This window comes from Elephas maximus, chromosome 1, assembly GCF_024166365.1.
Source record: "Elephas maximus indicus isolate mEleMax1 chromosome 1, mEleMax1 primary haplotype, whole genome shotgun sequence".
Classification (NCBI taxonomy): domain Eukaryota; kingdom Metazoa; phylum Chordata; class Mammalia; order Proboscidea; family Elephantidae; genus Elephas; species Elephas maximus.
The window spans coordinates 110135020-110149067 of NC_064819.1; the positions used below are offsets into that span (position 1 = coordinate 110135020).

At 41.1% G+C, this 14048-nt stretch overlaps 1 protein-coding gene across 3 annotated transcripts in view; it reads left to right on the forward strand.

Annotated features, from left to right (window-relative positions):
* RUNX2 (RUNX family transcription factor 2) overlaps positions 1-6339 on the forward strand; it is a 232520-nt gene extending 226181 nt beyond the window's left edge. Inside the window, exons 7-8 of one of the 3 annotated variants that reach the window (XM_049893435.1) lie at positions 3538-3603; positions 5132-6337. In XM_049893435.1, coding sequence (XP_049749392.1) covers positions 3538-3603; positions 5132-5610 — 545 coding nt within the window. In that variant the 3' untranslated portion in view covers positions 5611-6337. Of the gene's footprint in view, positions 1-3537; positions 3604-5131 lie in introns of all 3 variants that reach the window. The other 2 variants (XM_049893425.1, XM_049893415.1) reach the window with 2 other exon arrangements.
* Positions 6340-14048: the final 7709 nt, after the last annotated feature.

Sequence of the window (14048 nt, forward strand, 5' to 3'; positions counted from 1 at the left end):
CAATTGGACTTCTACGATAACAGATTCTATATCTCTATCTATATATGTCATTTAATATCTATATGTTGTATATGGAAACCCTGGTGGCGATATAGTGACCATGTCTACCAAATTCTTTTAGGGTAACTAAAATTGCATATCTTTTGTGAGAAGTCAAAGAGGCCTGTCTTGTCATGGCTCTGCTTGTGTGATTTTGTAATTTTAAGTAAATGACTTACCTTCTCTGGACTTCAGCTTCCCTGTTTGTGAAATGGGGGTTAGATTAGAATTATCTGAGCAGTAAATTAGGGGCTGGAGTTTTCCATCAGAGTACCCCATCTAGCAGAGAAGTATAAATGGTACGGTACCTTCGGGGACCTAGAGGTATACCCTAAAGCTTCACAAGTGCAGAATTTTGTTGAAGCAATTTTTTGTTTTTTGCTTGTAAAAATTAACCTAAGTGGTATATTCCATTCCATATGTGATATTCATGTTTACTGTACCAGAAAGAGATAACAGTTGCTGTCTTGTCCATTCCAACTCCCAGCATCTGTGTACTCTTTTCCTCAAATTGAGTAAAGCCATTCCACCAGGAAGATGCAACATGTTTATCTTGGGCATCAAGTAACTGCTGGCAGTCCCTCCCGGTACCACTGAATGTAGGCACACACCATTTTGAGACTCTTGAAACTAGATGATTTAGTGTTGACTGTAGCATCCTCAGCTTCTGAGCCAACTTCCATTGCTTAGCAAAGAGTAATATATTTTGTACATGAAAAGGATACATGGATAACAACAAAAAGAATGGATTTGTAAAGGTTGTTTCCTGTTATTTTCGAAAGGTCTCCTAGCCATCTATGGTTTTATTAATCAGTAGGCTATAAAGCCAAAGTGAGGAATTTCAAACGGACTCTGGGGGGCTCTGAGGCTGTAAGGGACTGGGGCAGTTGCTGAGCTTTGGTTTAATGTTTATAAAATTAGATCTGGGTAATAGCACTTTTAGAACTCAATAGGCTTTCATCTTGTGAACTCTTTTAATAAGTAGAATTTACATTTTCTTTACTTTTGTTTTTTAGTTCAGTTTATGTAATACCCAGTTATATATACATTTTTTTAGGTTTGTGGCTTTAATGTGGTTACTGACACAAGGTATGAATAGTTTAGGACACAATGCCAAAATAACCCAAGAAGGGGGTCTAAAAAGAAACCTGAGTTTATGTAAGAAACAGCTATTGGAAGTATAAACACAACCTTATGAGATGAAAGAAAATTTAATTCTGTTATTTTTTTCTGAAACAGTCATAAATACGTTGAAGGCTACAAGGAAGGGGTTTATACTCTTTCTTTTTAAGCTTACTATTCTCCTACCTCCCTATCGTGGGTAGTTATATACAGGATGTCATGTTGTACTACATATAAAACTCGTTGCCATCAAGTTGATTTCGACTCATGGTGATGCTATAGGGCAGAGTAGAACTGCCCCATAGGATTTCCAAGGAGCAGCTGGTGGATTCCAACTGCCAATCTTTAGCAGCCAAGCTCTTAACCACTTTGCTACCAGGGCTCTGGTACTGCGTATAACCCATTGCCGTCAAGTCAATTCCAACTCATAGTGGCCCTATAGGACAGAATAGAACTGCCCCCATACGGTTTCCAAGGAGCACCTGGTGAATTCGAACAGCTGACCTTTTGGTTAGCAGCTTTAGCCCTTAACCACTATGTCACCAGGGTTTCTGTACTACATATAGTAAGCTTTAATATTTCTTCACACAGAACACTTTGCAGCATGTTTCAGAAACATTTCTTGGTAACTTAAAATGACTCTGCAAATTCCAGACAATTGTATTGTTTATAAGTTATAAAAATTTACTCCATAATCCCTTTAGACTCTACATTAGCTCTTTGCTCAAGACATTACAGTCTCAAATGACTAGGGGTGATTGGTCAAAATACCGTAAACCTAGCAGAAATTTGTTACATTGTTTTCTATAAACCACAACCAGAGCTCATTAATTGAAAAGTGAATGTCAATTTGCATTAGCAAGCACCTATAAACCAAAAAGGTACAGCGATCCTGGCATGTTACGGGTAATAAAAACATCAGCAAAATATATCAGGTAAAATAGGGAAGAAGGTTTGGGGGAATAAATTCAAAAGCATATTAGAGTTTACTGGCAGGGCCCCACATTAAGGGTTTTAATGAGGTTTCTGCATCAAAATAAGTGAAACCAGATGGAATTTTAATTATTACTAGGGTATATATTAAGTACAAATACACATGAGGGGTTTTTTCCATTAGCATGCCTATCCGTGTGAACTCTGCATCTGTGGGGGGCAGACGTTGACATTTTAAGTGTGACTTCTTTCCGTTCTAAATTGCTCATGTTAGTCTGGTTTCTTTCACATGATCTGAGCATTGAACTTAATACATAGAGAAGTAGCCTGCCTATAACTATTAGCTCTGCCAACTCAAGTTCACCTAGACACTCTGCAATGTACAGGCTGGCTGAGGAACATCTGTGGCTTGTGTTTAGTGCCAGTATCGTGTAAGGCCATGCACAAACATGGCGTGGGCAAGATGTTAAATCTCATCGGCTCCCCTTTCTATTCAGTCCTAATCACTTCCTACCTTTTTTTTTGAGGGGGGAGGGGTAAAGGGTTATACATTTATTTTATTTTGTTTTTTAAAATAATTTATTTTTATTCTTGTTGAGAACGTACACAGCAAAACGTACGTCAGTTCAATAGTTTCTACATGTATAATTCAGTAATGCTGATTACATTCTTCAAGTTGTGCAACCATTCTCATCCTTTTCTGAGTTGTTCCTTCCCCATTAACATAAACTCACTGTCCCCTAAGGTGCCTATCTAATCTTTCCAGTTGCCGTTGTCTATTTGATTCCACATCCCGTTGCTGTTGAGTTGATTTTGACTCATAGTGACCCTATAGGACAGGGTAGAACTGCCCCACAGAGCTTCCAAAGAGCACCTGGTGGATTCGAACTGCTGACCTTTTGGTTAGCAGCCGTAGCTCTTAGCCACTATGCCACCAGGGTTTCCCTTGGTCCCACATAGTTAGGTCTTAAAAGAGTGTAATGTTCAAGGCAGACATTCTTCACTAGCAGAGCTAAACTATTGTTTGGTTTTAAGAAGACTGTTGTCTTAGGACAGCGGTTTTCGAGGGTTCATCCAGCCTCCATGGCTCCAGAAATACTTTCGACATTTTTAAACTTGAGCTTCTCGGGTTTTTGTATTTGGGAGGAGCTGTAGAGGCAAGTGGAGGATGGAAGAATTTATAAAAAGCAGAATTACTGCCTGAGCTATGCTAGTTTTGGTTTGTCATCTTCAGAGTGTTTGCTTCTGGTATTAAAAGCTGCTCACCAGCTTTTCACCCTCTGCTTGTGGGCCTGTGGATTCTGGGAAAGTTCTTAGGAGGGATGGGAACGTCTCTGTCTACCCCTTCCCCAAGGCTGTTGCTTCTCCTTCTGTCTTGGAATTCATGGTCATAGAACACTAGAGCTGGAAGGGAACTTAGAGCTCATCCCCCTCATTTTACAGATGATGACACTGCCACCTCTGACTTCTGCCTCTGGCCTTCCACTCTCAGTAAGAAGAGCCAGGCAGGTGAGACTTTTAACAATTGCTGGGCTGGGCAGGGCTGGGCTGGGCTGGGCTGCCTGATTGGTACTATTCCATGTCTGAGAGAAGGTTTTGTTAACTACATATTGCTTTTAGTCACATTTTGTTGCAAATGCACATAATGGCACTTACCCCTAGCGTTTTGTGAAGATCACAGGCAGTGTTTGCATTTTAACAAACGTTAGCAACCCTGAATCAGCACCATTAAAGGAAAGTATTAGGATTATCCCTTTAATAAGAAATACTGTAGCATCCAAACACAAGGGCTGAATAAAAATGGGGCTGAAGAAGTACCTATTCACTCAGGCCTTTGAAAATTACGAAGTGCTTTCCCTTCTGGCCAAAAGCTATAGGAAAAGCAAATATATGAGAACTGAAGAATTGGAAGATTTTAGAAACAGTTAAAATCTTAACAGGAACAGTGTCAGTAATATAAAGGGGCTTATATCAATGCTGTCAATTCTAGAAAATGATAGTTCACTCCATCTTTAAAGATCACAACTTTAAGTTTTTCAGGCGTTTCAGAAAACAGATTTTTATGTGACATGGTTTATATAACTGTGGTTTTGTAAGTCAGACAGCAAAGATATCTATTAAGGAGGCATACTGTTAACTATAGGAGTTAAAGGATTTCGCATTTAGGGAGAGCCATCTTTGCTTCTAAGTTACTGGTTCAAATTCACCTGAAGCTAATTCTATAGGATGGGTATGAGGTGCATTGGCTTATACCCCTTTGCAGGTAGTTAGCCTTTCACAAAAGCTACTCTCTGCACCTGGCCTAAATTAGGTTGTCTCTTGTTAAGACTTGAAATTGAATGATTCCTAAAAGGCATTAAGGCCTTCTCCTCTCCCCACGTTCAAACCCTATTTATTTAGCTTATGACCCTCGGCAGAATTTCTGGGGGCTAGACTCTCCCTACATACCCCAGATAAGTAAGATAGTTCCAGATTACATTGAAATCTGGTTTGATTTCAATATTACTAAAATGAAGACTGCAACAAGATTGTAAATTATTTTACCGGTTGAGAGGGGTGACAGGCACACATTAAGGTCTCCTTTTGATGTTCCTTCATTGATGATGGGGCCCTGCCAAGAGTACCAATAACAAAACTGATCATTTGGGGGTTTCTTTATATTGGATTGAGAAAAATAAACTTGTCTGCTTTGTAAAAATGTCACTTCAAATATTTGAAGTGCAATGAGAAACAAAAAGGGGAAAAAAAACTCAATGATGATTCAGTTTTTAAAGCCTGGTGAGTGTTGGGTTGGTTTACACATATGACCTAGCACACGTATGGGTTTTTAAACCCTTTTGGGATTCTCTGGGGGTGAAGAACTTAAGGATAAGTACTGAAAGACTGTAAAGTGACTGGTGCATTTAAAGGTCTGTTTGTGACTTGCTGGTCCTTTTTGGGAAAGCTTAAGTTTTCTTTTTTCTTGTAAAAAAAAATTCTATCATTATTTTAATTGATATTTACAGATTTTTCCCCCATCTTCTGTTGTAATTTTTAGGTGCTTCAGAACTGGGCCCTTTTTCAGACCCCAGGCAGTTCCCAAGCATTTCATCCCTCACTGAGAGCCGCTTCTCCAACCCACGAATGCACTATCCAGCCACCTTTACTTACACCCCGCCAGTCACCTCAGGCATGTCCCTCGGTATGTCCGCCACCACTCACTACCACACCTACCTGCCACCACCCTACCCCGGCTCTTCCCAAAGCCAGAGTGGACCCTTCCAGACCAGCAGCACTCCATATCTCTACTATGGCACTTCGTCGGGATCCTATCAGTTCCCCATGGTGCCGGGGGGAGACCGCTCTCCTTCCAGAATGCTTCCGCCATGCACCACCACCTCGAATGGCAGCACGCTATTAAACCCAAATTTGCCTAACCAGAATGATGGTGTTGACGCTGATGGAAGCCACAGCAGTTCCCCAACTGTTTTGAATTCTAGTGGCAGAATGGATGAATCTGTTTGGCGACCATACTGAAATTCTTCAGCAGTGGCCCAGCGGTATCTGGGAGCCACACCCCAAATGTATCAATATATACATATATAGAGTGCATATATATGTATATCGATTAGCTATCTACAAAGTGCCTATTTTTTAGAAGATTTTTCATTCAGTTAGTTGCGATCTTGCAACCATAAGAGGGTAGATATTGAGAAGCCAAAGGCCCAAGAGAGACAATCATAATCAGGTTTCAGGTTGAGTTTTCTATTTAAAATGAACTGTTACAAAGGAGCAAACAAAGGAAAAGGTATTTTTGTTGCTGTTGTTGTTTGGTCGATTATCATACATAACCTGCTGATTCAGGCAATTCAGAGAGGTGGACCCCAGGCTCAGGAGGAAGGAGAGCAAAGCCGCTTCCTCCCTGTGCTTTGAAACCACACACCCTCATGGTTGCAGCTGTGTATGGACCGGTGCACTCTGCAGACCAGCTTACAAAGCCAGTCGAGGTGCACGTAAAGGGAAAAGAAATAGAACGGACTCTTCCATTACAGTACGATCCATTCAGAGTAACTGTTCCCAACTAGCTTTCAGACTTGCTGCAGGTACTCATTTGAACTGTTTGGTTCAGTATTTTTTCTACTCTAAGAAAAAGTGACTTCAAAAATACTGATCAGGATAGATTATTTTATTTTACATTTTGTACTTCTCCTCCCCCTTTTCCCATTTAACCAAAAGGAAGTCCCACCCCCCCAGCCCCCCTTTCTCCTTTTATGCAAAACTGAAAATGGCAATACCTTATTATAGCCATAATGGTATAGATAGTGTTTGCGTTTGGCTGTGTGTTATTTGTTTTCTTTTTATTTTTAAATTATGAATATGTGTAAAATCTGAGGTAACTTGCTAACGTGAATGGTCATATAACTTTAAAGATATATTTATAATTATTTAATGACATTTGGACCCTTGAAACATTTCTTAGTGTATTGATATGTTGACTTCGGTCTCTAAAAGTGCTTTTTAATAAGTAACAAATTTCTTCAGTGGGCTAGAGCCATATCTGAAACATTGCTAAGCAATTTCAGTTCATCCAGACACAATGTGATTTTTAAAAATACTTCCATCTCCAAATATTTTAGATGTAGCTTGTTTTTGTGATGTATGAAGGAAATGTTATGTTTCGTTCTTTCATATCTTTGATTGCCTCCAACACAGCTTTGCCTTTTTAAGCAATAATTAGGAGTTCAAGAAACAACTCTTAGCCCTTTATCACTTATGTTGCCCTTTATTAGCATGAAATGCTGGAACGATATGGTTTCCTAATTTCTTTCAAATAATTATGACTCTTGTCATATTGAAAAAAACAAGCACAAATGAATCATTGAACTTTAGAAAAATGTTCTGTGGTTTCAGAGTTAAGCAGAACTCTAAATAGCCAGGCTTCATAGTGAGGACATAGTCAGCCTAAAGCCACACACGTGGATGAAGATTCAATCATGATATGCGTAGTAGGGGAAAGCAATGTTGCACCAGGATTCTTAACCAACCAGCCTTACCAAATAGTAAAAAAAAAAAATAAATCCCATAAAAACCCATGCTGTCGAGTTGATTCCAACTCAGAGTGACCCTATAAGACAGAGAACTGCCCCATAGAGTTTCTAAGGCTGTAATCTTTACGGAAGCAGACCGCCACATCTTTCTCCCGCCGAACGGCTGGTGAGTTTGAACTGTGGACCTTTCAGTTAGCAGCTGAGTGCTTAACCACTGCGCCACCAGGACTCCTTAAAATAGTAAATCAGGGAACCCAAATCTGCCTTACCCACAGCCCTACTGGCAGCTTGCCACAGAATTTGCATTTAAAGGAGCAGAATCGAGCCACTTTCCTCTGGGAGCAGGCTCCAGCATGTAGCTGATCTGAGAGAGCACAAAGCCTGTGGGGACCGACAGTGCAGCCTTTGACATTCGTATTTCACAGAATGGAAGGCAACGGCAGGACCAGGGTATGTGCAGTTTGGTGTCTACGACCATGTCTGAATTTGAGCCACAGCCATCCTATGGGATGCACTTTGACTACTCTTAGCAGCAACATGGCAAATCCCCAAGTGTCCTTAATCTAAGCCAGGCTCATTTAATGACACCATCAGGCAAATCCCTGTCCTTCTCCCCCACGGGTCAGTGTCCCTTCATTTTGGCAAAGTGGTTAAGAGCCTGGCTGCTAACCAATAAGATCAGCAGTTCAAATCCACCAGTTGCTCCTTGGAAACACTGTGGGGCAGTTCTACTCTGTCCCATAGGGTCACTATGAGTCGGAATCGACTCGCTGGCGACTGGCTTTATGTTTTTTTCCCCCCAGAACCAAAAGGATATAGAGATTTGCCTCCAATCTCCAGAAGCCTTTTACTCTCTAGTCATTCTTGAGCCCACCATTGTGGGCAGCCAAACACTGCAGGGCAGCTTGTGGTGCAGACAGGCCTGCATTCCTTGCCTTGGAGTCTCCCTTAGAATTCATCCCAACTCCCTCTGATAAAAGGAGCCCTAGTAGCACAACGGTTAAGAGCTTGGCAATGGTCAAGAGCTCGGCAGCTAACCAAAAGGTCGGCAGTTTGAGCCCACCTGTTGTTCTGTAGGAAAAGACGTGGCAGCCTGCTTCCATGAAGATTTACAGCTGAGGAAACCCTATGGGACAGCTCTTCTCTGTCCTGTAGGGTCATTGTGAGTCGGAATCAACTCAGCAGCACACAGTAACAATGATCTTCTAATGAAAATTGAGGGGAAAACAAAACAAACAAAAAAAACTTTGCCTTCTAAAGGTTGTATACCAAGTATGCTTAGATAGATAAGCCACTTTTCTATTACTTAAGATGGAAGTAGGAATTGATACTATTTATTTTTTGTGTGTGGTAGCTTGAAGCATGCCACTGTCCATTTATTTTTAAGTGTAAAATATGTATGTTTGTTTCAGCAGCACTTAAAAAAGCCAGTGTCTGGTTACACATTTCAATTTTAATAAATTGACATAAAAAGTTAACGCCAGTGCCAGCTGCACCGTATTTAATAAAAATGGTACTATATTTGTGCATTATTTTTTAAGTTAAAAGGGCTTTTTTAAGTTTACAGTACACATACTAAGTGGTTTTAGGGATGCTTTTGTGTTGAAATGTTATTATAGTGGCTGCAGGCAGCAACCCAGAAACACTTTAAATTTTTTTTTTCCTTTGGAAAAATTCAAGCACTTCTTCCCTCTATCCCCACTCCTACCACCCTGGAGTAATTCACTTTTTTTTTTTTTTAAAGATTAAATTCTGCCCTTTTTTTGGCCTGGGGGTTAAATTTTTCTTCTTTTTTTTTTTTTTTAACTGAACCTTAATTTGCACTGGGTCATGCGTATGGTTTGAAGTAGTGTATCCTACAAATACTACTATAATGGAACCAAATACTAGTCAACACTCTATTTCCTCGGAATTAAAATAGCATGGTCCTTGATGTAGCACATGTGTTGCTGGAGTTTACAGAGTGACCAGTGAGGCCACATGGCTAGCTGTTTCAGCTGTCTCACCCATTTTAACTTAAGTTAGGGTTCCAGAAAAGTACCACAGCTTTGGTTTGAAATTAGTAGAATAACATCCAGTCTGGAATCAAGAGATTAAATAGATGAACTCTTGTTTCCTCTTTAGACTGTCTCACCCCACCAGGGCCCTTATAAAATTGAGCAGAGAAATCCACACCATGAGGGACCATCCATGGCAAATTCAGAGGGGAGGAGAGGTGTGTGCTGGCTTAAAGAGTTCCCTCCATTCTGAGAAAAGGGACTGACTCAGAATCTAGGTTAATATATGAAAACACAAAGCATTAGCAAAAACAATAAGTATGCCTACGATATGCCAAAAGAACAATAATAAAGAAAATAAACAAATAAAAGACAACTCTTCCAAACCTTGAATTTGTTGTTCTTGAAACGATAATGCATTTAAAAATCTTTTCTATGTGAGAACTTTTAGATGTCTGTTTACTTCATGTTTACAAATAACTGTTTGCTTTTTTAATGCAGTACTTTAAAATATATCAGCCAAAAACCGTAACACAATAATTTTTTTTTAGGTATTTTGAATAAAACTCAATGTTTTTTGGATATGCTTTACCATTCTTAGATTTCTGTGGAACAAAAATATTTGTAGCATTTTGTGTAAATATAAGCTTTTTATTTTTATTTTATTTTTTCCAATTGCTGTTGCCCAAGATTTGCTTTCCATGCACATATTGTACAAATTCTGCTTTGTGCCACAGATCGTGATTGTGGATGAGTTTACTCTGAACTTCAAAGGGACTATTTGTATTTTATGTTGCAACTGTAAATTGAATTATTTGGCATTTTTCTCATGATTGTAATATGAATTTGAAGTTTGAATTTAATTTTCAATAAAATGGCTTTTTTGGTTTTGTTATGTGTGTACGCTGGGTCTTTTCTCATCCACGGCTTCTTCTCTAGTGTGATGTCTATTTCTGCCTACACCTGGGCACTTATCGGTCTTAGGACTTGTGAGGGCTGATGAAACCAGAGAGCCTATGTTACTGGCAAGAGAAAAAAATCTTGGTGAGAGCTGTCTTCTTGTTTCGTCCTACTCCTAGAGAAGGGTGGGAGAAGAATCTAGCAGTGAACTCAGTTCCTCATCAGCCTGTGTCTGAAGGAAAGAGGACTCTCTCCATCCTTGGGTAAAACCCCTTATTGCAGCTCTGGGACCAATCTGAGTATATGGTTGGCACCTCAATAGTTCTATGACTCTAATCTATGGGCAAATGAACAAATGAATCCCTGGCTATAGTCAGAAGATCTCAGGCAGCCTAGCTAGCTGTAGGGGCTAGTCTATTTTCCTTTCCATATCTCTTTGGGGTTCTTAAAAAGAAAGTCAACCAAAGCCCAAGGACGAGTAAAAGTGAACTTCTGTCCAAGGCTCCAGCCTCAGAAAAATTCTACTAGTGAACACAACTATAGAGATTTTTTTTTTTTTTCTGGGCCATTGTTTATTTTTGGTGAGTCCCTCCCCTTCTATAAGGTTGAGGGCCTAGGGCTAGAGTGATTGCTTTCTTTCTGTCCTGTACTTTCTGTACTCTTTGGCTTACCACAGTTCTAAAAGAGGGACCCAGGAAACTGTGGTACAGAGAAGCTCTGGCACTGGCCACGTTAACCCACATCACACAGAGTTAGAGGCCTCCTTTAAAAGGATCCGCTTGTTCTTCACCCTCTGGCGCTGTTTTCTGAGAAACCTTGGGAACAGCTAATTTCTAACAGGGGACATCCTAAAAGCACCTGAGCAAGGTTAGAACAGGGAACTTGTTTGCAACTGTTTGAGGGTGTTTATTTATTTAAACTAAACATCTGCACAGCTTTTCCAAAAAGGTATTCACACAGCCGGTGGGCACTGTGTCTTTCTTTTCCTCTCTGGTTTTGTCCAGCAGTGTGGTTTGGGGTGAGTCATTTACTTCCCTAGGTCTCCGTTTCTTGGTTTATGCAAGATTTTGAGCTACACTTCGGCGCTATTGACATTTCAGGCCAGATCATTCTTTGGTGTGTATGTAGGGCGTTGCTGTCCTGTGTGGTTGTTGGACATTTAACACCATCCCTAGTCTCTACCCACTAGATACCAGTAACACGTCCCTAGTTGTGACAACCAAAAATATCTCCAGACATTGCCAAATGTCCCTTCTGAGGCAAAATCACCCCTGATTGAGAACCACAGGGCTAAAGGCTCTAAATTTTTCTATCAGGCTTCACTGACAGAGCCAGGCAGAAGACTGAGAGCTTCTTAGAGATGGATGTCTGTGGACCTTTTCATCTCTTCACCTACTGGGGCACCGAGGCTTGAATGTGTTGTGAGGGAGGCTCCTAGCTTTCCCATCTGTACTTCTTCCCCCTGGGTCATGCATCCAGTGAACAGCACAGCTGTGGGGCTTTGCTTGGCCGTATTTGTCATGACTGCTTATGTTTCTCACTGGAACCGACAGGCGGAAGAAGGAAGCAATTTCACCAGGTCTTTTGACCTCTTGTGTTCCCTGCCCCCCAAATATTTAATCATTGGACATTTCTGCGAGAGTGGGTGTTTCCTGTTAACTCAATCCCAGCCGAGACTGGCCTAATAAACACCTCAGCTCTCTGTCGCAGAGTTTATTTGGCTGGGAAATGGGTATTACCATGTAAACAGGAAGCCCCCTGAAGTTATTATCTACAGATGCGGTTGAAGAGCCACATGTTTATGTTTATGGGATGTAGAAACAGTCTGAAAAGGCAAGGGAGGAGGTAGGGGAAGCCCTTATTCAGTGAGTGAGAGCGGGTCCTACAGGTCTTCAAGAAAAAAAAAAAAATTTTTTTTTTTTCCTGGAAATGGGTGGTAAATAGTAATGGCAAGTCTACCTAGGCAAGAGCTCCAACAATGCTGGCTTGTCTGATTCAAGCAAACACTGCTACCTAGATTATCAAGTTAACAGTAAGCAGTCCAGCGAACAGCCTCTCTCCTAATGATCTGAAAATCATTTTAGAAACCAGTCCTGGGAAACAGTGGGTCTGGGGCATCTCAAAGATTAGAGGGCTTATGTGTCATCTTATATTTCCCTAAGTTTTTTGGGGGGAAGAGAGGATCACTCAACTGATTATCATAGTTTTAGTGAGTGAGGCCAGTTTACCTGTGAAATCCCAGTCAGGCTCATGCATTTGCTCCTGAAATCAGCTTTTAAGGGGCCAGGAAGGACACCTTCACACCAGAGTCTTCAACGCCTGAGGCGCCCAGGCGTGGGTGCAGTGAATGTACAGGCCATGGGCCCGCCTGCCTGCACTTCTAGGACTAGGGACGCCGGGCTTACTCTAAACCACTCCCCCCACCCACTTCTGCTCTTCCTTCCTTGGCTGTCTCCTTGGGGCTGGAGAAGGTGCTGAAGAAAGGCCAGGTAGGAACCAATGCGTGGACAGCTGGGGCACTGTTTAACCTATAGGCTCTGCGCAAAGACAAAGGAGTCTCTCCCTTCCTCCCCACCATTCCTGTGCACCCTGATAAGCCTTTTCTTTGTGACTTTCCAGAGCCTTCTCAGCAGCAGCTAGTCAATCAGGAGGTCTTAGGAATTTTTTTAAAAATTATGAATCAAAATTTAACAAAGAAAAGGATCCACTGTAGATGCAAAGGGTAATATACCAAGGTGTGTGTGCGCGCGCGTGTGTGTGGCGTGTGTGTGTGTGTGTGTGTGTGTGTGTGTGCGTGTACCCAAAGGAGGGAGGATGGGGGTAGGAGGGATGGAAACGGATGCCTTAGCTGCCATTCAGGGCAAGATGAGGCTCACCTCACATATACATGCTGCTTGACACAGCATTTATTTGCCTTAGTTGTTTGTTTTCCTGCAAATTCTGCAAAAAAGCATCTCACAAGTGGCCAAGCAATTACTCTTCTTCAAATGAGTTACTTAGAGGGGGCTGGGGCCACTGGATGCTCCCTGAGACATTAGTTAAGGTAGCATGGTGAAGATGGCATCCTAGAAAAAAAAAGGGGTTATTAATTTTTGTAAAACTTTTATTCAAAAGCTGCTTGTGACTCAGTCCAGCTCTACTGTTCAGACATGCCCAGCCAGTTGGAAAGCAGAGGGATCAAGTTTCTGGAAACCCACTTAACTTTTAACTAAAACTCACTTTAATTCATTTTCTTATTATTTTGTTACAAGGATGCCTGCCCACATGGTGGGATTTTCTGAAAAACTTGTGTTATGTTTTAGCACTGCAAATATAGCTTCTTGATTGCTGTCTTCTCTTCACAGGCCCTTCTGTCCCACTCCATAGCCAATAGGAAGGGAAAAATTTTCCCCCACCTGCCATTTTTCATAAAGAAATCAAGATCATATAGCAAAATAATTTAAAAAAAAAGTAGCAAATAAAACTTCTTCCACGCAAGCTTCTCAAGGAGTAGTTTTTACAGCAGCAGCATTAAATGGGACCAGAACACAATCGAAATCGCAAGCACGTTCCATGTGGCCTTGTGTTCCTTAAGTGTTCCTTAGGCCTTAGGAAATTTCTGGAGCACCAAAAGTACTAAACAAACAAACAAAAACCCATTGCTGTCAAGTTGATTCCGACTCACAGCAACCCTATAGGACAGAGTAGAACTGCCCCATAGGGTTTCCAAGGAGCAGCCGGTGAATTTGAACTGCTGACTTTTTGGTTAGTAGATGAGTTCTTAATCACTGAGCCACCAGGGCTCACTAGTTAGCCCAAATACAGAACATGGGACTAGGATATAGTGGGCTTAGTGGAATTAGGATGCACAGGACATAATGACAGAGCTTAGGGGTGTTTTTGAGAGATAGGGTACCATGAACCCTGAAAACACAATTGGGTGATGGATTGATGCGAATGTGCAAATTTATTGCTAGAAACGGCAAAACCTAAACAACAAGACCACGTGACACATGTCATTGGGAGAGTATTATTAAAACAGTCTTAGGAT